General features: G+C 51.1%; 2 protein-coding genes across 2 annotated transcripts; one reads left to right on the top strand and one right to left on the bottom strand.

Annotated features, from left to right (window-relative positions):
* The first annotated feature begins 86 nt into the window (after positions 1-86).
* C28H6orf132 (chromosome 28 C6orf132 homolog) lies at positions 87-16,432 on the top strand. Its single transcript, XM_071578773.1, has 5 exons — positions 87-307; positions 4,564-4,679; positions 9,621-9,696; positions 9,996-12,831; positions 13,206-16,432. Exons 1-5 carry the CDS (start codon positions 151-153, stop codon positions 13,309-13,311), a joined length of 3,291 nt encoding a protein of 1,096 aa, XP_071434874.1. The 5' UTR covers positions 87-150; the 3' UTR covers positions 13,312-16,432.
* Positions 16,433-18,417: 1,985 nt separating this feature from the next.
* On the bottom strand, positions 18,418-23,684 carry WDR77 (WD repeat domain 77). The gene is made up of 10 exons (XM_071578700.1): positions 23,445-23,684; positions 23,158-23,343; positions 22,354-22,495; positions 22,213-22,262; positions 21,231-21,301; positions 20,828-20,882; positions 20,512-20,583; positions 20,313-20,421; positions 19,790-19,858; positions 18,418-19,464 (listed from the first exon to the last, which is right to left on the bottom strand). Exons 1-10 carry the CDS (start codon positions 23,608-23,610, stop codon positions 19,305-19,307), a joined length of 1,080 nt encoding a protein of 359 aa, XP_071434801.1. The 5' UTR covers positions 23,611-23,684; the 3' UTR covers positions 18,418-19,304.
* Between the last annotated feature and the right edge of the window lies 1 nt (position 23,685).

Below are 23,685 nucleotides of genomic sequence, written 5' to 3'. Positions count from 1 at the left end.
TGATCTGAAAACACTCCAGGGGCACCTGGCGAGGGCGGGTCGGTGGGTGGGACCATCCCCGCCCCTCCCGTCGCCGTGTTCCCGCTTGCCGGGCTGGCTGGGAGCGCTCGGCGCGGGGATGCGCAACTGGGAGCGCTGGGCTCCGGCAGGATGAAGAAGCACCACCACCATCACCACTCGGTGCAGGGCACCTTCAGCCGCCTCTTCGGCAAGCGCCACTCCAGCGCCACCGCCGCGTCGCTTTTCGCCACCAACCCGTCCTGGATCTTCACGCAGGAGGTGACCTCGGACAGCGCGGGTGGCACCGGTCAGTGTCCCCAGCCCGCGTGCCCCGGGGTTTGGGGGCAGCGCTGTGCGCGGCCACCCGTGGGGCGGACCAGGAACGGGTGGGATGGGCACGGGGAGGGACGGGGGCTCATCCACCGCCCGCTTGGGGAGCTCCGGGACGCGCTCGGTGGGACCGGGATGCGCAGGCGAGGAGGGTCCGGAGCACCGGGCTCGCTGCTCTGCGGGAAGTTAAACTTGGTCAAAACAAACTGCGAAGTAGTTGGGAATCTATTTGATTGCTTCCTGTCGCTCTTTCCCACGCCATGTTTGATCTGCGCCGTCCCGGGTTTTAGTTATTTACTCACAAACCTGTTTCTTGCAGCGCTGTGAGCGATGGGGGAGCTGAGGGTTGCATATTCCTCGGGATTTATTTGTATTTCTTTGTGGTTTTAATTGCAATACGGTGCCCTGGAGGCTCATGTAGGAGGGAGCCAAATTAATAGTAATGGAGCCAGGTAGATAAAAGATAGCAGTTTGTGGATGAAGTTTGGTGGCTGGAAGAGTCCAACAAACTCTTCCAAGATGAAAAGAAATGGAAGCGCTGCCTGCTGAGCTGTGCAGGGTGAAGTATTGTCTGTGAAAGCAACTGCGAGGTGGTTACACCCCAAAGGCCAGGCTGCTGAAACCAAGATAAAATGAAAATGTGACAGGGAGTTTCATGCAACTCTGCAACGCAGAAGGAAAATTGCTGATTTCTAACTGTCGTAAATCTGAGGAGGGTTCAAGCTTCTCTCTGATGTGGTTTGGATTAAAAAAAAAAAATTGCTGTGTCTGCTTATTACAAGCCTGATTTCCGTGGCTACAATTCTGCAATGGCAGTACAAAAGCATTCCGTTCAGGTGTGGGTCAGATTGCAAAGGAAAAGCCAGGAGTCCTGAAATCTGAGCCTAAATGAGAGCTGCTGAATTGCTCCTTAGCATCCTCTTGGCATTTCTGTGGTTAGTTTGGTTTGAGGAGGGTGGTGTGACACCCCAAAGCTGAGTGACCGCGGTGGGAGCAGCGTGTGCCGTGGTGTGGGTCGGTGTGAGGATTGGTGAGGTCCCAGCTCAGTCCAAGGGGCAGGTTTTACTGTGCCTGGATGTCCACAGCACCACAGGGAAGACCCAATCCCTGGCCCTGTTTCTGGAATATTTACTGCACAGCTTCACACCACCACTGCTGCTGCCAAAAGGAGTCCACTGCTCATGCTAATCCCCACCTTAGTTTCTCATACAAAGTAAACACAAGTTAAGCAATGTGGAATGGGTGTAGGTTTGCATGTCCCTGACTCAGAGATTCCTGAATATAGTGACTGATGCCACCTCCTCCTCCTCCTCCTCCTCCTCGCTGGGAGCTGTGGATACCCCAGCGTCAAACCTGCCGCGCCTACTCCAGGTGATGCAACCCCCAAGGAGGAAGAGGTTCCATGACATGCTTTGCTAATTGTTTATTGAATTTCCCATGGCTGAGCGGGCACAAATGTCTCCAGGACAGGCTGGATGTCAAAAAGTGGCCAAAGCAGGGCCAGTCATTTGAGGCAGCCACTTCCGACGTTCTCCAAGGGTGCGTTTCGTGCTCCTTCCTTCCAGGAAACGAAGCTGGCAGAGCACAGGTCTTACTGGTGACAGACTCTCAGCAGGCAAGTCCTGTTTATCTAGCAAAGAAAACACAACTACAAGCACTTCATTTTACTTTAATTAAAAGTATTCAGGTTAGGGATGCTTAGTAATCTAGGATCAAAGTCCTTGTGATCTTTAATCCAGTTTCTCACTGAGTTTATCCAGTGACTTGTTTAATATAAAATGCTCATCGTTTCAAGTCTTGGAATTGCTCTATCACTGCTCCACAAAGCTGTCTGAGTCCAAACTCTCGTGTTGCATTGGCCTTAATTTTTCCTACTTACTCACTGAATGTGGGGTTACCCATAAAATTAATCATCACAGAGTGGTTTGGGTGGGAAGTGGCCTTAGAGATCAACTTGTTCCACCTCCCTACCATGGGCAGGGACACCTTCCACTAGCCCAGGTTGCTCCAAGCCCTGTCCAACCTGGCCTTGAACACTTGCAAGCAAATTGCTGGCACCTTTGCCCTCCTTGGGACTCTAGCAGCACCTCCCGTGTGCTTGGGCCCCTCCCAGGCAAGGAAGTGTTAAACTCTTGGTGGAACCACACTGACTGAAGTGCAGGCTGATTAGTAGTTGGAAAGCTGTTGTAAAGAATCCCTTGTAGTGGGAGAAGTTTGGGATAAGGAAGTTGTGACTGAGTGTAAGGACAGTGATAGCACAGTGGATATTCCTGGGTGTATCCCAGGCTAACTTGTGGTGTAGTGGGTGGGAGAAAGGAAAAGCTTTATGTGCTTGCTGGACTCAGTGGCACATTTCAAGGTTGTGTGGAATCCATGTGCCTCCAAACCTGAAGGTTCAGCAGAGGCTGTGCTTGCTCATGCCCAGTCCCTGGTGTGGTCAGGTTCTTCATTCCAGGTGTTCATGCAAGTGCTTTCCTTCTGTGGGATGCACAGAGAACCATTTACTCTCTCTTTTCACTAAACTTGGTGTAAAGCTGTTTCTTTGGCAGCTTCTTCTTGATGTCTGCCCATGCAAGGAGAGCAGAGCCTTGGTGACAAGCACAGCTACCTGCCATGGCAGTCTGTGGTGGGGTGGGGACCTCAGTCTCTTGACAGAAACTCTTTCAGTGCCTCACACTTTTAGGCAGAGGGTCAGCTTTGAGGACTCTGCTCCAAGACTTTTTTGAGGAGGAAAAAAGGAAAGCTGTTTACTTGTTGGTGTCTGCATTTTGGGGTGGAGGGGGAATTTGGTTTCTTCTTTCTCCTTCACCTCCCTTATTCCTTCTTCACTATCAAAATCTGTTGGGAGGGCACACACTCCTGCAAAGTTTCCTCTCCAATCACAGCCATTTTGTTCCTTTCCCCTTCCTTCCTCAAACTCTTGTATTTTCTTTAATGTCTGTCTCCTTGGCTACGAGTTATTTGTGTATCTCCTTCCAGCCAAGGTGGGGTTTACATGCCTCAGTATTTCTGCTTGTTAATTCATGCTGTTAATCAGACACAAAGAATGTAATTAAATTAATTTTATGAGCTTTATTCACTGTCAGAAATAAACTGGCCCAAAAGGTGTGGTTCAGGGTGAAAGCACAGGGCTGGGAACCAGGAATACCTGACAGCTTCTCCTTGGAACACTGGGGCCCTGTGACTTTCTGCTCCATCCACAGTAGTATTTTGTGGGAAGTCATTTGGAGCAATTCCCTGTCGGGCAGGCTGGAATGTGGAAGTGTGATGAGCACCATCTGTCCCCCAGTGCCAGTTACATCAGGATCAGAAACAAATTGCTCCACAGCATCCACAGGGATGCAACTGCTGGTGGTTGTCCACAGTGGGGACAGTCCCTGTGGCACCTCCCTTGTGCTGTCCTCAGCTGATGGCAGGGACATGTGGAGGGACAAACCTCCTTGGGAAGCCCCTTTGTGTCCCGTTGCCATCACTGTGTCCAAGTGGTGCAGGAAGGTGTTCCCCTCCACCCACCCTGACCCTGCTTGGCGCAGGCTGGGGCAGACAGTGCTCAGGGGCACCTCTGCTGTCCCTCTCTGCTGCCTAAGTGGCAGGGCTGAGTGAAGCACCCTCTGTGCCTGAATGGAAGTGCTCTGCCCACAGGTGAGGAAGGGCAGGAGTTCTCCCTCCTTTTGTTCAGCTCTCCTGCCTCCTATTCTGCCTCCTGCCTCAATTCCAGCTGCCGATGGATCAGCCAGGGTTGGATCCTGCCCCTGCTTCTGAGCTGGTTTGTGGCACACCTGCCCTGCTCTCTTAGAAGCTGGATCCTCCCAGCACTGCAAAGAGATAGTCCAGTTGCTCCTGAAATGTTTTCCTTCCCTAAGTGCAATCTGGGAGGGGAGTGAGTTGAGAGCTTGTGCTAACTTTTGAGTCCCCTGGGGTAAATTTAAGTTAGCTGGAATTAGAAATCAGCCCTTCATATTTTGGCACCTGGACTCCTTCAATTCCATCCTGTGGAGCTCTGAGAAGGCTCTCTGTGCCTTGCAGTGTGTGACAGGGCTGTCAGTGCCTGTCCTGCACTCACCTCCAAATAAACACTCGGGTTCTTGTCAGAATCTGGAGAGTTTTGCCCATTCCTGGAAGCCGATGCAGCCAATTCTTCGTGGCGCTTTCCAAAATTTGATGCTGTCCAGTGTTGTTTTGCCTGTTTCCCAAACACAATGCTGGCTCCTAACAGTCCTCTCTTCCCCTCAGGTGATGTGATTGAGGTGTATTACGGTGACAATCGCTTTGGGACAGTGACAGACTCTGGCACAGCAACACTCAAACCTCGTCCGAGGGTCCGGCCGCTGCTGACTTTCCTCCCCCTGGTGAGTGCCCAGCTCCCTGCTGGGATTCATTGCAACACTGTGTGTAACTGGTGCCCAGAACCAGCTGGGCTGGCTGCTGCTCTCCTCCTCTACCCCAGGGGGGAAGAGAAATGAAGAGCAAAACCACTCTGTAATGACTGGATAGGAGGGATTAGGAGGTGATCTGAGTTCAAGGCTTGTGTTGGACACAGACAAGGCACTCGGGGGAGAGGCGTGAGCATCATCAGACTTGCATTTTCAATTAAAAAAGAATTGCTGAGCATGGAGATGATAGATCAGGCTTGCACTGCACTTTATCCAACCACTGCTGTCAGTATCTCTCCTGGGATCAGGCATGTTGCTGGAGACAGCAATAGCAGAGCTGGGTCCTGTTGCAGCAGAGGAACAAGGAGGTGACACTGCACGTGTGCAAGGGGTGATTTTTCCAACTCTGTATGAAAAAACACATTCCCTGCAGAGCTTCCAGTGCTCCAGCAGCAGCTGGATGCAGGGACTGGAGCTGCAAGGGCCAACAAAGCTGGACCAGAGGGCCTGGGGGTGGCTTTAACTCCAGAAACCACACTTGTTCCTGGCTGTCTTTGAGCCACATTACTGTGTGTGCTGAGCAAGCTTTCCTCCCCCATACACCACACCTTTCCAGAGGTCTTACTCCCAGAAAAGCACAGTGGGGGAGCAGGATTTATACAATCACAGAATGGTTTAGGTTGGAATGGACCTTCAAACTCATCTCATTCCACCGCCCTGCCAGGGGCAGGGACACCTTCCACTAGACCAGGTTGCTCAGAGAGATTCTAGAGGTGGCTGTAGCTGAATTGATACATGCAAGTCAATGAAGACAATATAACACTTAGAAGCCTTTGGTCTTGACAAGGAGATTATCTCAGAGAGCAAGGGATGGTTTTGCCTTTGCATCCCTGCCCTTTAGAGCAGCCATCACCTTCAGCAGAAAATGGACTGGCCTGGTGGCATCCTGGTACAGTTGGGTGTTGATGGGGTTGTGCTGGTGTTATTTGAAGGCCAAAGCAGGAGGGGAGTTAATTTATCTCTTTGAAAGCACAATTAGGAAGTTATGGGGCTACAAAGAGGTTGTTCCCTCTGTGGTACCTTACAAAAGATCACAGCCTGTGAGAAAGCTCATCTGGGATCCAGGACAAGGAACTGTAGGGCTGGTGCCTGAAAACACCTCTCCAGCAGCACAGCTTTGGGTGTGTGACCATATCATCAGGGTGTTAGGGTGCAGCTGGCCTTTGCATCTTTTTAGAGCTTTCATGTGCTTTGCTAGTGGAGGAATTAACAGCTGGAATCCTGGGATAAATCCTCAGGACTGTCACCCAAGCTGTGGTTGCTCTCCTGCTGCCCACAGAGGCTTAGGCAACCCTTTTTTACCCTTGTGAGGGTCCCTCACAAACCTGAGCTTCTCCTCTGACAGTGACAAGTTTAACTGAAGAAATTAGTAGGAAAAAGCAGCATTTTTAAGGACCAGCCTGTGTTGGGTGTCTGCAGTATTTTGATGAGGTTTGATTATGATTTGATCTGGCACAGACGCTTCTGCTGCCACGTACATACCTGCACTGGGCTGTTCTGCAGCTCCTGCCTTAACCCTTTCCTGCCACCCACCTGCTGAGGAGCAGCTCAGTGAGTCAGGAGGATGAACACACCCTGCCCTGCAGCTCCTGGTGCCTCTGCACCTGGCAGCTCTTCCCACATGGAGCACCTTCCTTCCCCCTGGCTTGCCTGGCCCTTGCCTGTCCCATACCAGGCATTGCAGGACAAGGGTCCCACCACGTGCCCCTGCCCACCTGGCTGCCCCAGCGCTGCGGGTGCAGGCAGGGCTTTGGCATCCTGGGGGAACAAATTCCTTTAGCTAACCACTAAACTTTGCTGGCTCAAAAACAAGGAGTTCATTTCTGGAGTAATCCTTGGCCCCTCTGAGACTCCAGGATGCTCAGCAGTTCTATTTTGGGGTGGTCTTTGTAACAGGCAACCCCAAACCTTGTTCATTTAATGGGTGGAAAGAGTCTCTCCTGAGGGACCAGGGACCATGAGGACAGGCAGGTTCCCTTCACTGGGGACATCTCACTTTGTTCCAAGGATGAAAAGTGATTCCTGGTGGTTACAGTGAAAGCTTCCCCCCACGGGATCCTCAGCATGCAGAAATCTGATTCAGGTACCACAAACTGGAAATGCAGGTTCCTGGCACAGCACCCTGAGCCTGCTCTGAATCAGCTGGAGGTTTGCTGGGCTGGTCACACCCGGAGCAAACACAGGGAACAATCTTTCCAGTGATCTCTGGAGACTGGCAGTGTACTGGAGATGCTTTCCATTTTAGAAGCCAGCTGATGACGTGGGCATGGGTGGCTTTTGAGAGAGATGCTGAGCATTAGCAACTGCAACAGAAATTTTTGGTGTGAAACAGGCTTGCCCAGTTCAAAATGACATGTCCAAAATTACTACTCATTTATGAAGTGCAGACTGTTTCTCCAGCTTTGCATAGCTCTCTTCTGTCATTCCCTTTGCACTCTTATCCAAACATGTGATGCATATGCTGGTTTTAATTGAGTGCTCAGACATCTTTGTTTCCCTGTAAATGAGCAGGTATCCTCTATGTGCTCTGGAAAGTGGCAGCCATGGATTTCCATAGCAAATGGGAGTTGCTGGAGGGTTTATTTTGTGGGGTTTGATGTCTCATTGCTCAGGAATATTTCATTATTGGCTCTTGAAATGCCTCTGTTGGCCTTGGTTGAAGTGAAGGATCTTTTTTTTCTACCTTGTCCTGTACCTTTAGGAGCAGTAAAGAGGTCTTAGATGAAATATATATAGAAATATGTAGAGATATAGATGTGTAAATATCTATATATAAAAGAGAGAGGGATCTATCTATAGATATAAGATATATAGAGATATATGTAAAAGATACTAGGCCCACCTAGCCACATGTTTTGCCACTGGAGATCTGTCCTGATGCCTGAGCAGACTTTGGCTTCTCCATCAACACAGAGTTGTCTGATCTGTCCTGCAGTCCCAGGAATGCGAGTTCCCACTCACTCCTGGCTCATCAGTAACTGCCTCCTTCCCTTGTGGTTATAGAGGATCTTTGCTCATCTGCAGGGTGATGGATGTAGCAAGTGAAATATGTGTATTTTCCTATTACTTTGCCCAAAGCTGGGGCATTCCAGGACTTTTCTGCAGGAACCTGGGTTGCTGCTGGTAAATCAGCTCTGCCCCAGCATCTCCTGAGCTTCCCAGACCAGGGCAGTATGAAACCTTGAAGTGCTGTCTGAGCCTGGATGAGTCTGAATGAATAAAGCCAACTTGACCCTTGATCAGGGAGACTTTGGAATTCCAAAGCAGTCTGGTGTCAAAATGGTGATAGTGACAGTGAAAGGCAAAGGGCAGGGGCTCAATCATTATCCAGGCTTTTGTGTGCAGGAAACCACTCAGGGAGAGGTACAAGGCTGATGGCAGGATAATGTTTCCTTTGTCAAGGGCTGTGAACACTGCAAACAGCTGCCTGGGGTGAGCAGGAGGCGACAGGGTGGACCTGGGAATGGCAAAGGATGTCCCTGACCACTGCCCGTGGCGTCTGTGTTTGGTCATCACATGGAATCACAGAATATCCTGGGCTGGAAGGAACCCCCAGGGATCACCCAGTCCAACTCCTGGCCCTGCACAGACACCCCAAAATCCCACCCTGTCCCTGAGAGTGTTGTCCAAACACTCCTGGAGCTCTAGCAGCCTTGGGGCTGTGCCCACTGCCCTGGGGAACCTGGTCAGTGCCCACCACCCTCTGGGGGAAGAACCTTTTCCTGAAATCCAACCTAACCCTCCCTGACACAGCTCCAGCCATTCCCTGGGTCCTGTCACTTATCACACAGAGCAGAGATTGGAGCTGCCCTGATACAAGGAAGCTGCAGACCCCAATGAGGTTTGACCTCAGTCTCCTCCTATCTGGGCTGAACAAACCAAGTGCCCTCAGCCACTCCTCGTATGGCCCCTCCAGACCCTGAACCATCTTCATATCCCTCCTTTGGACACTTACATTGTTCACCCCAAACCGCCCCAGGACTCTCCCAGAGCTGGTATGTGACAGTCCAGCCACTGCCTCAGGTGTGGCAGTGCCTGACCCGGCACCAGTTTGGATTTGCACATGGGTGCTTTAGTGTACACCCCTGGGCACTCTGGGCCCCTCAGAGCAATCCCAGCAGTGAGTCACTGGGGCAAGGAGAGGCTTTCTGCTCCTGGCAGAGGAGCAGAGGCAGGAACCCTGCTCAGCAATGCAGGTGAGTCAGCCTGGCTGAATCTCTCACTCTGGGTGGCTGTAAATTACCCCAGGTGTCCTCACAGATGTGTGGGCTGCTGAATTGCACAGTCCTTCACCAGCCAAAGGCACTGCTGAGTTTTCAGCATGACTGTGAAGGGAGTAATTGAGAGTGGATCACAAACCACACAAGTAGCAGTTTTCCCCAGAGTGTTCAGATATGCTGGTGCCAGTTTCCCAAAAGGCTGGAGGTCTGGCTGTGACTCCAGCATGGTGTGTGTGTGACTGTGATGTGAGCTGGCAGTGCTTGCTGGAGAGCAGTGCCCACAAACCAAGCCATGGGAACTACTCTGTGCTTGGGATGTGAATGATGAGAAGCCAGTGCTGCTGCTGGTGGGCTGGGGAGCCCCGAGGTGGGATGTGAAATAGCCATGCTCTTCTCTAGCCCCTCAGCACCTGCCTGCATGGGGAGTTGTGTCCATGGCCTGTGCAGCTTTGATCACTTCACCCATCCCTTTGAACCCTGTCAACAGCAGCTTCTGCAAGGAACTCCACGTCTTGGAAAGAGCCCTGGAGCCCATCAGGCTCCTGTTTGTGTGGACAAATTACCAGCTGCTTGTCAGCCCTTCTCTCTGATACCCTGGCTGTAAAACTAACAGCTCTGGTTTTTTTAATTCTTACAGAATGCCCAAGAATCCCATGGGGTGGCTGTGCCAACACCATCAGTGCCAGAAGACTTTGAGGAAAAAGCTGCTCTTGGTAAGGGATCTTCTCTGCAGAGCCCTGTCCAGCACAAAGTGCTCAGCAGTGCTGTGCCCTCAGGGTGTGTGTACTGAGCTCTGGAGCAGACAGTCTGCTTAAAATAGTCTACTATTAATGATTTTTTGAAGTAATTGAAAATGAATTAGTTTCTAAGGGGTGAGGCATAGTGGCTGTTACAGCTCAGCCAACTTTAGACAAGCTGAGCAAGAGGCTGGCTGGCTGCAGGGAGGACCACTGGCTGTGGCAGTGCTGGTGGAGAAGGTGCTCACACTGCTGTGTTCTTGCTCTTCTTCCAGGCTCTGGCTCCCACATCAATGGCAACTACCGAATGTACAGCTCGGTGGGGGACCTGCGCCCACAGGCTCTCGAGGGAGATGACCTGGATGAAGACATTCCTCCACCACCATCCATACCCCCACCACCCCCTCCAACAGCACCGGCGCCTGTGCCACCACCTCCAGCCTTGCTGGTCCCTCCGCCACCCGAAGTGCTGGCACCACCGCCACCCGAGATTGTGCCACCACCTCCTGCCATGGCAGCTCCGCCACCTCCAGCCTCTGCCCTGTCCTCCCCCAGCACACCAGCTCCTCCAGACTTCATCCCACCAGCCCCGCCAGGTGCCTTGCTGCTCAACCAGGACCCGGCACCCCTCACCACCGGCATCTCCAAGTGGAAGTCCGAGACGGTGCTGAACACGAGGCAGGCGGATGCCGAGGGGCCTGTCTGCCCTGCTGAGGTGCCTGCTGCCCCCAGCCCCAAGGAGAGCCTGCAGCCCAAGCACTGCCCCGAGCCCCACCTCACCTTCCCCAGATCCTTCAAGGTGCCCCCACCGGCGCCTGCCCGCTCCTCCTCCATCCCGGTGCAGGAGAACCAGCCGGTGCGGCAGGAGCCCGTGCCCAGGCAGCCCCACGCCCGGCCCCCGCTGCCGCCCTGCTTCACCATCCGACCCGCGGCCAAGGCTCGTGCGGGACAAGCCGAGCAGAGGAGTCCCGCGCTCAGACAGCCTGTCACAAAGCCTGTGCTGACACCCCCACCCCTGAGCCCCAAGCCGGGCTCGGCCTCAGGGAATCCCACTGGCCAACGGTCTCCGTTGCCAGGCTCTGAGGGGGAGAAGATTCCCCAGCTGAAAACAGCCGAGAGAGACTCCTCTCCAAACCCTGAGCCTGTATCTGCAAATGACCTGGATCTGCCCCCTCCGGACTACCCGACCTGTGAGGATGACTGGAAGGATGCCAACAACCTGAACAAGCTGCGGGATGAGCTGTCGGCCCTCCTGCGCTCCCCACGCAGGGAGGAGAGACCCCTGGAGAAGCCCCACGTGGACAGCAGGACCAGCCGTGCTGGCAGCCACGAGCCCAGGCTCAGCGAGCCCCATCCTGTTGGGAAGGACACAGGGTTGTCCAAAGGAGGGGAGAATGAAAAGAAAGAGGTGCCCAGCAGCACCCCCAGCACCAACGGGGGCTCTCCCAGCACAGCGGTCACCACTTCAGAGAGCAGCCCTGCCACGCACACCCGCAGCGTGATGACAATCAGGAACGAGCTGGAGGCTGTGCTGACCATGAAGAAAGAGGGGAAACCTACCCAGGGGGCTGGGGGCCAGAAGCAGAGTACTGAGAATGGCATCAGCACCCCACGTGTCAGGAGGAGTCCCCCTGACCTGAGGAAAAGCCCTCCTGAAACTGCTGACTCGGTGTTGCCAAAACCAGTCCCCAGCTCACTTCTAGCACCCGTGGCTGCTGTGGAGAAGGATGAGACAGATCACAAGGACCATCCCACCCCTGCTGTTGGCAAAGCCCCAGAGGACTTGACCCCTACTCCTGTGTCCCTCGACAGCAGTGTGAGCCCCCCAGACCCACCTCAGGGACCAGCAGAGAAGGCCCCTGCTCCCACCCGCCCCTCGCCCCCCATTTCCCCCGCTCAGAGCCCAGCACCGAAGCCCAACATGGCTGTTTTCCAGTACAAAGTGCACCGGGCTGGGGCCAGCTCAGCTGAGCCTCCCCACGCCCCAGACTCAGCTGAACCACCCGGCCCTGGGAGCTTGGCCAGGAGCCTCCCGGGCACCTCGGGAGCGGGGCAGGAGGAGGTGCTGATCCACCCAGTGACGGGCGAGCGGGTAGAACGAGGGTCCCCCATGGCACTGCTCCTGGCAGCCCGGCAGCGTGCCCAGCGGGGCCGGCAGGGTGGGGACGTGGGGGCTGCGCCACGGGTGAAGCCACCCCTGAAACTCAGCAGTGCCTCATCAGACACCACCTCCACCAGCTTCTTCCGCCACGAGTCCAAGCCCTACTCCTTCACCGTGGTGCCCCGGCCGCCTGCGGCAGGGTCGGCAGGGTGGATCAAGCCTCCATCCTTCTCCAGCTCCTCGGACAAGGGCCGGGATGTGCGGGCAGTGGGCGAGGCACAGCCCCCCACCAGCCTGCCCGGGAACCGACGAGCCGCTGCCTCCAGCCTGCTCCGGGGCCTCCTTGACTCCGGACAGCCAACCCAGCCCATCCCAGCCCACCACGGTGTGCCCAGGGAGGAGGAGAACGGGGAGACAACGCTGGATTATGGGATTATCCCCCCACCCCCTGAATTCAGCAACGAGGCGGACGAGGGTCCCGTCCCGAGCCGGGAGGAGAACCGCAAGTGTCCCAGCTTCCCTGACTGCAGCCGGGGCTCGGCAGAGCCGCGGTACTTCAGGTGGTCTGGCTATAGCCGCAGCTATGGGGGCAACCATGAGCCGCCAGCACCACTGCCCTCGGAGAAGAGCCAGAGGAACGGTGACTTCACACCCCACTACCCGGATTACAGCAGCTCCAGCAGCTACTCCAGCCGTGACCCCAACCCTCGCCCCCTGATCAAGAAGCGCCTGTACGTCTCCGAGCCCGACAGCTCCTACCCGCGGGCAGCCGCAGCCCCCCGGGGCACGGGCACCCTGTCCTATGGCACCGGGGGGTTCAGCTCCACGGGCACAGAGGGGTCCCGCCGCCTGGGCTCTGCCCTCAGGAACGGCCCCACGGGCATGCAGGGCCGGCGGCCATCCATGGATGCTGCTGGGAAAGCTGCGGCATACGGCAGTGCTGGGGCTGACACCAAGTACAAGGGGCAGAATGGGGATTTCTCACCCGCCAGCGTGCTGACAGCCAGCAGGTATGGTGCCACCCTGAGCTGACCCTTCCCTGTCCATGTTGTGCTGTGGATTTGGCCCCAGAGCAGCACTGAGGCTCCAGGAATATCATTGTCCCTTGGCTTATGTGCTCGCTTCTCGTTGGGGTCACCTCTCACCACCTCAGTCCAGGGCCATGATTTCCATGGTTCCTCTCTGCTCCCAGCTGTGATCCTGCTCCCAGCTGGTCCCAGATGGTGCCCACCTCCCTCTCCTCCTCACATCACTGAATGGAGACACAAAGCAGCAAAAGTCACTCTGCTCCCCTAGAGCAAGAATAAAATACTTAACCTTTGGGTTTAATCAGTAGTACATTTTTCCTTGGCTTTCAGTGACTTTCCCTATGTTTTTCCTGCAGACCTGCCCATGGCAGCCCCCAGTACGGTGGACCAACCAACACCTTCACGGTCAGACCCGGCACACGCCAGCCCATCTCCTATGCCTACCAGAGCAGCCACCGGTAGGCTCATCCCCAGGGCTGCTCTGCCACCTACACCTGGCTGGGAAGGGATCAGGAGGTGCCTGGCTTGGTCATTTCCTTCTCCACGGGCACCAGGGACGGTCCCAACCCAGCCAGCAAACACACTGCTTGGAACAACTGATGGAGAAGGTGGGGAATGACCCTGGGTCTTGGACTTTAATCAAAAGACTTTCATGGAGAGTAGTTACTGCAAACAGGATGCTGCCTTGTTACGTGAGCAATTGTGGTTTTCCTTTTTCACATTTTCCCCTTGGATTGTTTCTCAAAATTGCAGCCTGATAGGTTTTCTAAGAAAGCCAAAGAGCATCCCTAGTTCTCTTTGAAGAGCATCACCACTGGAAAGATTGGTTTTGGATTGTTTTTTTGCTTTTAACTCCAATGTAGGGAGAAACCAACTGGGAGATGGTGCAATGGAAGCAAGCCAGTGTATAGCTCAGTGTAGGGGGATTAAATTAACAGTGTGAGGCCAATGGGATAGAGAGTTTGGGATGTCTAAATCCTGACCTCTTCTGTCCCCACCTCCTTCAGCAGCCTGGACCAAAGCAATTATGCTGATGCCTTAAACAGCTCCTGGCTGTCCATGCCTGTCCTCCTCTTCCAGGGAGCAGCTTTGGGAGCAGGGGCCTTGCTTTGCTGTGCCTTTTGGTCACTGGAAATGTTTCTGTTGGCAATTACTCCTCGTGTAACGAGGCTGTGAGGCCTGGATGAACAGCTGTAAAGCATTTTGGAGACTTAGCACATGGAACAATGCTTTTTTTCCTTTAGCTGGTGGGTGCCAGCAACGTGCCAAGGTGCTGTGCTCGTGGTGCTTTCCCTGAGGGGTCTCTTGCCACTTCATACCCATAGCCCCCACCTCTAAAAGCTAAGCCACAGCATCCTTATAAAGTGTTTGCTGAGACTTTGGCTTTAGTTTGTCTGATTTGGGGACTAAGAAGCTCAATTCCGGTGTGATTATAGATCATGGAGTGTCTGCAGTGGATCCCTGAGGGAGGCACTGCTTCCATAGGTGCTGGGTGTGCCTGGTCCTGCTGGTGCCTCTGCAGGAGCTGCTGGGGGCTGTGCAGTGGGTGGCAGATCCAAGAAGCCTTAAAGAGGTTATTTTGTACTCCAGAGAGAGCAGTCTCTGTGTCACAGTAACTGACCAAAGCTTTGAATAGCCAGCATCCTGAAACAAGAATCTTCCTCCTAGGTAAACTTGCTGAAAATCACTGTAAGATAACTGTAAAAACTTGTAGAGAATGTTTTCTAGTCACTGACAAACTAAAAGCACTTTGAGACATTAGTCTGTTTTTATGGAAAGCACTTTCTATTTTCAATGCTATAAATACCATTAGTTCCATTGCAGCCTATCCTGCCTTACACACACTCGTGCATGTGCCTGTAAGCAGATTGTGCTCTACAATTCAACTCAAATTCAGTGATAAATATTCCTTTATGGTGGAATTTTCAAAAGTTATCTTGATGTTCTTGTCACATCATTGACATTCTATGTTATTTCCAGCTTAAACCAATAATTTCACAGCCCTTTCAGATACTGCAGCAGCTTAAAAGTATTCTGAACTTTACTTTGCTGCAAAAATGAAAATGCAAATACCATAATCACTCTAATAGCTAATTCAAAGGGCATTTTTATGCCAGTAAGTTGCAGTGACTTGGAAGATGTCCAATGCTCACCCCAGCTAATACTGAAATAACTGGCTTTAAATATCAGGGTGTTGGTTTTACAGAAATGTTTATGGAGAAAAGTGACTGTGGAGTAACTGTATGGATATTGAAGTGTGCCAAGTGTCATGTGGAATACCCCCCACCCCAAAACATGGAAGTTTCTCCATGCGAGGAGCATCTTGAGGATTCTTATTGATCTGTAGAAATAAAGCTGTGATCCTGCTTTTGAGTGGCTTCAGGGTCATGTTTTAGTAATGGCTGAAGTTTCACCAGTTTAACTTGAAAAAAACCAAAGAACTCTTTCTGATAATATTGCAATAATATTGGGGTTTTTTTCTTCCTGATAACTTATTTTGAAAAAAGTATAACTGCAAATTAGTTGTCAAAAGCAGCTTTAAATTTAAAGGCTTGTTTGGAAATTTCAGCCTAAAGATTTTGCCCACTAAAGGTGGGGGGAGTGTGTGCACTTTTCCACCTGCAGAATCCCAAATTTGAGCATGTCCTCAAGTTTTAAGAGCAAAATGTGACACTCCAGTGGTGTCACTTGCTTTGAATGTCCTATTTACTATTTCACCCAGACATACAATTCATATATAGTTCTTAGATGATGTCACAGAGCATGGAGTGTCTTGCTTCTGGCAGATATATTTGTTTAAATTAACTATTAGAAGCATGATAATGTAAGTCAGCCTTGTAAAACAGCCATTATTCATTCAAGAACACCCATTCTGGGAATGCACAGCAGACTGAGCTGTCACTAAACCAGGCTGGACTCTGCTCCCAGTTGTAAAACTGGTTAGCACACATGTAGAACTCTTCTATTCTTTGAACACTTTGGGCTATCCCTGCTTCTTTTGAATGTATTCAGCCAATTCTAGTATTTCAGTAACAACTAGACATTTATGTCGAGGCCATTGGGAACTGTGTGACAAAGGAGCCACTGTCAGAGCTCTTGGCAGCCAAAGCACTTGGGGACAAAGGTAATCTCTGATGAAGAGAGGAGTGCAGGGATGGGGAAGAGCTTCCTCTTCCTTGAGCAGGTAACTTTGTCAGGTATGTGCATGAATTGTACTTTGACTCTTCTTTCTGCTCCTCCCCAGCTGTTTCAATGTATAAATTTAGCAATAGGAGATGAAGAAATGAATCTAAGGAGTATCAATGGAGCAAACCTGCCTGCTTCATAGTCCAGGCAGTGCTGGGAGAAATCCTGAAGACTGACAGAATTATTCTCACTTCAACCCTCTCTGATGTAGTTCAGTCATTCAAGTCACGATACAAGTTAAATTATTCCCTGCAGCTGCCTCTTCCTGAAAAGTACCTGCTAATGGAGTGTAACAGAGCTTTAGTTGTAAAGTGTTGAACAAAGTATCTTATTTATGAGTGCCACTGAACACCAACCTTCTTGCATTAAATATTTCTGGACATATTGTTTTATTACATGTGTGGTCTGACTTTTTTAGTGTTCTTAAGTGCTCTGTCTGTGGGCTTGGTTTGGTTTCTACTGAGCAGTCGATATAAGCCCTGTGGCTGTTTTAGTGTTTTAGAAGCCCAGTCAAGGCATGAATGGGCAGCTAAACCCCAAGTGCCCTGTCACTCACATCCAGCTGGTTGGGCAGGCTGGCAGAGAGGAGCTTGTGCAGCTCAGCCTGTGCTGCTTCTATAAATAGTGCCTGGGCTTGAGCTTTTCATTAGGAACGAAACTCACATACTTGTTACAAGTCCCAACTGGAATGTTGTGCCTAAAATTGAAATCACAGTGAGCAATGCAAGCAGCAACATAAAAGGCTTGTCTTCAGAGTGGCTTACTCTCTCCACTCCTCAGAATTAAACTTATTTGCATTCTCACCTCTTTCATCCAGCTCTGGCTCCAGAACCAGGCTCTCCATGAACTGTGCAATGTGTACACTGAAGCTTTTACTTGAGCCACAATGTATTTACATGAGTATCCCCAAACCTGAAGGGTGTGTAGTGCAGGGACAGCTGAGCAAACCACAAAACCCAGAGAATTCCTACCCCTTCTTTTGCAGAAAGCTGCAGAGTCTACAAGGATTGATGTGGGATTGCTGGTGTTTGTGCCACGCTGCCTACGTGTCCATGTGACTGTTTACAACAGCCTTCCCTGCAGTAGTGCAATCAGCTACAAGCCAAGCTGCACAACATGAGGGACTCCTAAACTGTTGTTTTTCTTATGATAGTGAAAAAACACATATAAGTGGTAGAAGAACATAAAAGTAGATACTCTTTAACATAGAGTTGGGGAGGTGCTGCCTTGCCCATTGTCAAGGGCAGCTGCTGCCATCCTGTGGCACAACAAACATCTGCCAGCTGCTAGAAGCATTTACAGTCTTTTAGTCTTTAATTCTAGAAACATAATTAATATATCAGTAATGGCTTGCTGTCCATGTAGGCTTCACCAGCCACCATGGACTGCTGTGTTCAGCTCAGGTGTGACAATATGAGGAACTTGATGTGGGTTTGTTTTGACACTTCAACTTTTGTTTTTAGCTACACACAGTGGAAACCCAACACAGTCTTGGGAAGAAAAGCTTCCTGAAAACAAGGACAGAGCCTGCCCTCCCTTAGTGCTGAACAATTGTAATCCCTGGCATTAAACAGGAATGCAGTGATCATTTATTTAAGAACAGTTTTAATATCAGGGACTGAAATCACAACTTTAACAGTGTGAATGATCTCAGCTGGCTCTTCAGTGCTACAGAACTGGCCCAGTGAAACTTAAGCCCAGTTACAAATAAAAACTATGATTTATTTAAAAACCATCTTCCAAGACAATTGCTTCAAAACCAGCACAGGACCTGTTTCAGTACAGCATCAGAGGTCCTTAACAGGGAACTCTGTGGATCAAGGGGTGTTTTTGAGGAAACGTGTCAGTTTTTATCATAATTTACCTTTTTCTTGCCATACACTGCTCTAGAACAGGAGGTTTGCTCTGTAAACACCTGTAGGACACGGGAATTAAGCAGCAAGTGAGGTTTACAAAGAGTATGAGAAAAGTACAGATCATGGGAAAGCTTAGTCTGCCTAAAAATCAAGTGTGGGCTTTGCACAACTAAACCTGTGTGTGTGCAGGGATAAAGACTGGAAGCAGTGTACATTTAACTGTTGCTATCATGCTAAAAACCAGTGGTAACATTCATTTCAACAGTATTTTTGTTTCATTAGTCAGGACTTGTTTAATTCGGTCTAGGAAATACAAGGCCAGACCAAGCCATATCTAGAGCAGCAGCAGTTCATGCAGAGCAACAACTTTTTTCAGTTAAATATGTTCCAGGGAAACAATTCAGTTAGAAATGCATGTGGTATATGACAAAAAAACACCTCTAAGGATTATGTGGAGTCTGTTTTGGGTATTATGGGAATATCCTGTCCCCTCAGTCACCAGCACAAAAGTCACTCATCACAAGTGCACGAGGAGTCTGGTTTATCACTAAGCAGAGTCTGTTACAGGAGCAAGCAAATGACAACTGAAGTCCTTAGTCCAGTTTTAGCCTTACATAAACCGTTTGTTCACAGGTCTCGAGTAAGTTGCCTTCAGCACAGAGGAGATGAAATATGGTGTCAAACAGCACAGCAACTGCTCACTTCTGGCTTTCACTCCCTTTAACTGGCCTTGGGGCCAAGCACGTGCTGAGCATCACAGGTCTCAGGATTTCAGCATCATCTCAAAGGTGTTTAATTACAGGGCTGCAGCTGGGAGCCTCATTTTACAGTTTACAAGACTCCTCACACCAAGCACTGGTGTCCTCACCAGAGGAGCCACTCTGGTACTGAAGCCCAATGATCTAAACCAAGTGCTGCATTAAGGACAACACTGGAACCCTTCTAGTCTTTGAATTAGAACATGTCTTCCCATTCCATTGGAAGAATTAATTTACAGAGCAAAGAACTTTGCCTCAAGGGCAAGGCTCTCACAGGAGGTGTTGTTAACCTCCACAGAAAATGTTTCTATCAGTTCCATGAGTAGTTTGGAGAACTGAGGGAGGAATCAAGTCTGTTTTACTTATTTTATTTTTCATTACACCTAATTCCCCACCTCTCCAAGTCTCCTCTGTACCTGAAGCCAATTTTTTTTTCTGGGTAAAACTGAAGTCGTATTACAGAAGCACTTCTGAGGAGAGGGCAAAGCTTGGTTTGTAACTAACTTAGGCCTAATTCAAAATTACTACAGGAACCTTCTTAGCCACAAGCTTCAAGGCAGACAACAGACCATCCCTGCTCCAGTTCACACATGCCTGTGACTTCAGCAGAATCAAAGTGATGCCAGGAAGGAACTTGGACCATGAGTTTATAAAACTATTCTTTTACACAGTTGACTCCAGAAGCTTCACCACCTGGTATGGGGACAGTGTGATGTAAAACCTGATGATCCCATCCAACTGTAGTGAGCAAGGCATCATCTGAAGGAGACCAGGATAAGCCTTTTACAAAGTCTCGATGAGAACGGTCTCTGAACCTGGAAAACACCAACACTCCATTAGCCACGAAACCCAAAAAGTTTATGGGCTTGTGCAATTCCTAACTGGCAGTTATTTTGGATGATGCTCTCCCATTTAGGAGTATTTTCACCTCCAGGTTGCCCAGAGAGGTTGTGGACTCCCCATCCTCCCTGGAAGTGTCCAAGGCCAGGTTGGATGGGGCTTGGCACAACCTGGGACAGTGGAAGGTGTCCCTGCCCATGGCAGGGGATGGAATGAGATGATCTTTAAGGTCCTTCCAACCCAAACCACTCTGTATAAGACAAACAGCAGCAAGAGTGAGTATGTTCTGGCTGTACTTACACCTCTGAGAGGTCTGAGTCAAGAACAGCAACTGAACAGTCTTCACTGATGGAAGCCAGTAAGGGTGAACTACAAGACAGAGACGAAACCATGGTTAGAACAATCAAATACATGAATTTTTAGGGACAAACTCGTGATTAAATTAGGAATTCTTGGTGATCCTGACCCAGGAACAGCAAATTTAACAGACACAAAATCTTCATCATCTGGCAGGCTGCCAGCACACTAAGCAAGAGTATTTTATTAGTTAGAAAGTGAGTGATTCTTCTTTCTTTAATCAGAGGTGCCTGATTAATTAGAAAAACCTCCACAGCAGGCGGGTCAGTAATTCTGAAACTGCAAAGTGTTCTCATGGATATTCACACGGCGAAAGTGAGACATTGTTTGGTTTACTCTGTTCTTTGCTATAATCTTGATAAAAAGACCACAACTAATGGGGTTTTTTTTGGGTTTACCCCCCCAAAATAGTAAGGCTTTCAAGGAGATGCAGTCATATATTCTATGCCAGTGTACCAGACTGTACCTGTGTGCAGAGAATGCAAACCCTGTGATGCTCCGGGTGTGCACAGCAGCACTGAGGGCAGAGTCAGGATTCTTTGTGTCTACTAGTGCAACTGTTCCACTTTCATCGCCTTGAGGAAAGGGAGAATGAAGTTATTAGCAAAATTGTCACTGTGAAAACAAAAGGCCTTGACTTGCCTGGTGAAAGTGAAGATTCTTACCCAAAACAAAGATGTCACTTTTCTGTGGATGCCACATGACTGAGGTAGGGAGGTAATTACAGGCACTGCAAACTGCAAGGAAAAAAATTGGGATGAGTGTGGAAAGAGCCAGTACAAAGACATTCCTGCTCCACCTCATTTAGCACTGGTAGTGCATCAAGACAAGTATTTTAAGCTTATTATACTTCTGTGAAGTGTTGAACCTCCTTAGATTTTAACAGGTTTTTCTATGATCAAATCACTACTTTGGAGTTTAACACAGAAGTCAGGCATAAAATAATTTATTTCTTCCAACACTGACTGTGTACAGACATACCAATTCGGGTAGCTGGTTTAGGGCATCTGGTGTCCCAGAGTAAAGTTCTGTTGTCCTATAAATCCAAAGGGAATGAAAAAAGGTTTTACAATGTCTTTGTGGCATAAACTCAGATTCTCTGCACAACTGCTGCTGACCTTCAGTCAACACCACCCCCTCCTCTTCCCCTTGGGTTGAAATGATGCCTTAACTGCAGCCTTCAATCATGCCCAGGAGCTCCCAAAATTTGATACAGACCTGTAGGAATCAGCTTGGTAAGCTGATTATCAACTTACCAAACTGGAACACTGACATAACCCACATATGCAGATTGTAACACAAGGCGGTTTCTAAGTGCATTAAACTCTAAGTAACTAAAATCTCAATTTTATGGAGTAGATTTAGACAACAGAATGAGCTTTACCTCAGCACAGGACAGGAACACAGTGTCCTTACCAGGACAGGAAGCCACACATGTCACTGCTGCGGAGTGAGCTACCAAAAGCACAAAAGGATAAAGAGCCTCAAGGACTGTATCCAACTTTCCTGTGTATTCCCAAGAAATCATTGAAGACACAGCAGCGTAACAAAGAGCAGTTTATGCCCAGACACACAGTAACTTCTACTCAGAAACAGCCAACTGCATCCTACCAAAGGGATGGGCTGCCAAATCCAACCAGAGCCACAGGTCCCTGCGACACCTGGGCTGGAGGGACCAAACAAAGTGTGATGGAAGGAGGCTCATAAAAACAAGGAAGAGAACTTTTTCTATGAGCAGACAGTGACAGGACAAGAGGCAATGGTTTCAAACTGAGGGAAACGTTAGATGGATACATGGAAGAAATTCTTGGCTGTGAGGGTGGGCAGGCCCTGGCACAGGTTGGCCAGAGAAGCTGTGGCTGCCCCATCGCTGGAAGTGTCCAAGGCCAGGTTGGACAGGGCTTGGAGCAACCTGGGACAGTGGAAGGTGTGGAACTGGATGATCTTTAATGTCCCTTCCCCCAAACCATTCTCTGATTCTAAAGTATGGCCTCTGATGATGAGACCACATCTCCAGAGATCACCCTCTCAGATGGGCTGTTGTTCAAAACAAATATGGGTCAGGACATGACAGGATCATATGTAGGCAGAAGAAAGATTTCAGTACAGAAGAAATACTCTAAATGCCAATTCAGGGATGCAAGGCAAGGTAAGCCTTAGAGCATTCATTCTGTGGGGAGAAATGAGCAACAGACTAAGAAATAAAGCTGTGGTAGAAACTTCAGAGACTGGCAAACATTTGACCAGAGACCTGAGTGTGGTTTGGCAAATGGGAGGTCACTGGTGATGCTGCAGGAGAAAGCTCAGCCTGCAGCACGTGGTGAGGGACCAGGAGGAGTAAGGAAAGGGGATGGTTTGGAACTCACCTCTGTAGGAATGCAGCACTGTCTGCTCTGGGATGTCCCAGACCTTCACACTGTGGACAAGAGCAAGCAGTCAGCACCCAGCACCAGCCCTGCCACACGGACCACAGGCTGGGGGACACTCACCAGGCTGGGGACACTCACCAGAAGTCTCTGCCCCCACTGACAGCCTGGGTGCTGCCAGCCAGGACCGACACCGACGTCGTGATGTCGTCGTGCTCGTATTTACAGAACTTGTTGACGATGAGGGTTTCGTTCTCCTCCAGCTCCCACAGCTCCACAGCACCTGGGGGTGTGGGGGGACACCCAGCTCAGTGACAGGGGAAGGGACATCCACCTATGGGACCGTAAGGGGGTCACCCACTTCAGAGAAGGGGAAAGGAGGGGAAACACCCAGCTCAGTGAAAAGGGTAAGAAACACCCACCTCTGTAAAGGGGAAGGGTAGAACATTCACATCAATGAATGGGACAGGGACACCCCCTCAGAAAACGGGAGGGGATCACCCACCTCTGTGGAGGGGAAGGTGAAATGGAAGTCAATGAAGGGGAAAGTCAGCTCAGTGGAGGAGAGATGTCACCCATAAGTTAGGGGTGGGCAGTGACACAACTCAGAGGAGGGGAAGGGGGGACAGCCATTGCAGTGAAAGGGATACTCCTCTCAGAGGAGGGGAGAGGGTCACACACCTCAGTGAAGTGGGGATGTCACCCACCTCAGCGGAGGGGAAGGTGACACCCACCTCGGTGAAGGAGAAGGGGGGAACACAGCTCAGGGGAGGGGGGATGTCACGCACCTCAGGGCAGGGGCAGGTGGTCACCCAACCCCAGAGGAGGCGACAGGATCACCCACCCAGGGGATACGCAGCTCAGAGGAGGAGAAGGTGCCACCCCCTCAGCGGGAGGAAGGGTCCGGGGTGGGGGAGGCTCTGGGGAGGGATCTCTGTTGCTTACCGGAGTCGGAGGCCACCAGGATGCCCCTGTCCGCCACCCAGCACAGGTCAGCGACCCCCGCCTCGGTCTGCACACCGGCCGTGCAGAACCCCTCGCTGGGGGCGCGCCGGGGGTCCGCGAACACCCACAGCGACCCGGCCCAGCAGCGCCCGTTCAGCCCAGAGGCGCCCAGCAGCAGGGCCCCGTCTGCGGGAGAGACACGACAGAGCCGTGAGGGGAACGCCTCGCCGATCGCCCCAGGGCTGCCGAGCCCCCTCACACACATCCCCCTCACCCCACCCCGCTACCTGCGCGGTACCGCACGCGCTCCAGGTGCCGCTCCATGCAGGCGGGCGCGTTGGGCGGGATGTTCCACTCGGGGCCGGCCGCGGCAGGGGGCTCGCCGTCCACGGGGGCCGGCGTGTCCCCCGCGGGGCCCGCGGGGAGCTGCGGCAGCGGCGGCGGCTCCTCCATGGCTGGAGCGGCGGGAGCGCGGCCGGCGGCGCCCCACACGTGTCTCCCTCCCGCCGCCGCCCGATCTCGCGAGAG

Source organism: Pithys albifrons, chromosome 28 (assembly GCF_047495875.1).
Source record: "Pithys albifrons albifrons isolate INPA30051 chromosome 28, PitAlb_v1, whole genome shotgun sequence".
NCBI classification, from domain to species: domain Eukaryota; kingdom Metazoa; phylum Chordata; class Aves; order Passeriformes; family Thamnophilidae; genus Pithys; species Pithys albifrons.
Note: the sequence above shows the minus strand (reverse complement) of the source record. Positions and strands in the feature narration are given on the sequence as shown.

Bases quoted from the DNA above. Each gene is read 5' to 3' on its own strand.
- C28H6orf132 (XM_071578773.1), top strand. From the start codon at position 151: ATGAAGAAGCACCACCACCATCACCACTCGGTGCAGGGCACCTTCAGC. The intron at 4,680-9,620 runs GTGAGTGCCCAG...TAATTCTTACAG, and splicing joins TGCTGACTTTCCTCCCCCTG to AATGCCCAAGAATCCCATGG. The intron at 9,697-9,995 runs GTAAGGGATCTT...CTCTTCTTCCAG, and splicing joins TGAGGAAAAAGCTGCTCTTG to GCTCTGGCTCCCACATCAAT.
- WDR77 (XM_071578700.1), bottom strand. From the start codon at position 23,610: ATGGAGGAGCCGCCGCCGCTGCCGCAGCTCCCCGCGGGCCCCGCGGGG. The intron at 20,584-20,827 runs GTATGTCTGTAC...TTTTCCTTGCAG, and splicing joins TAAACCAGCTACCCGAATTG to TTTGCAGTGCCTGTAATTAC. The intron at 20,422-20,511 runs GTAAGAATCTTC...CCTTTCCTCAAG, and splicing joins AAGTGACATCTTTGTTTTGG to GCGATGAAAGTGGAACAGTT.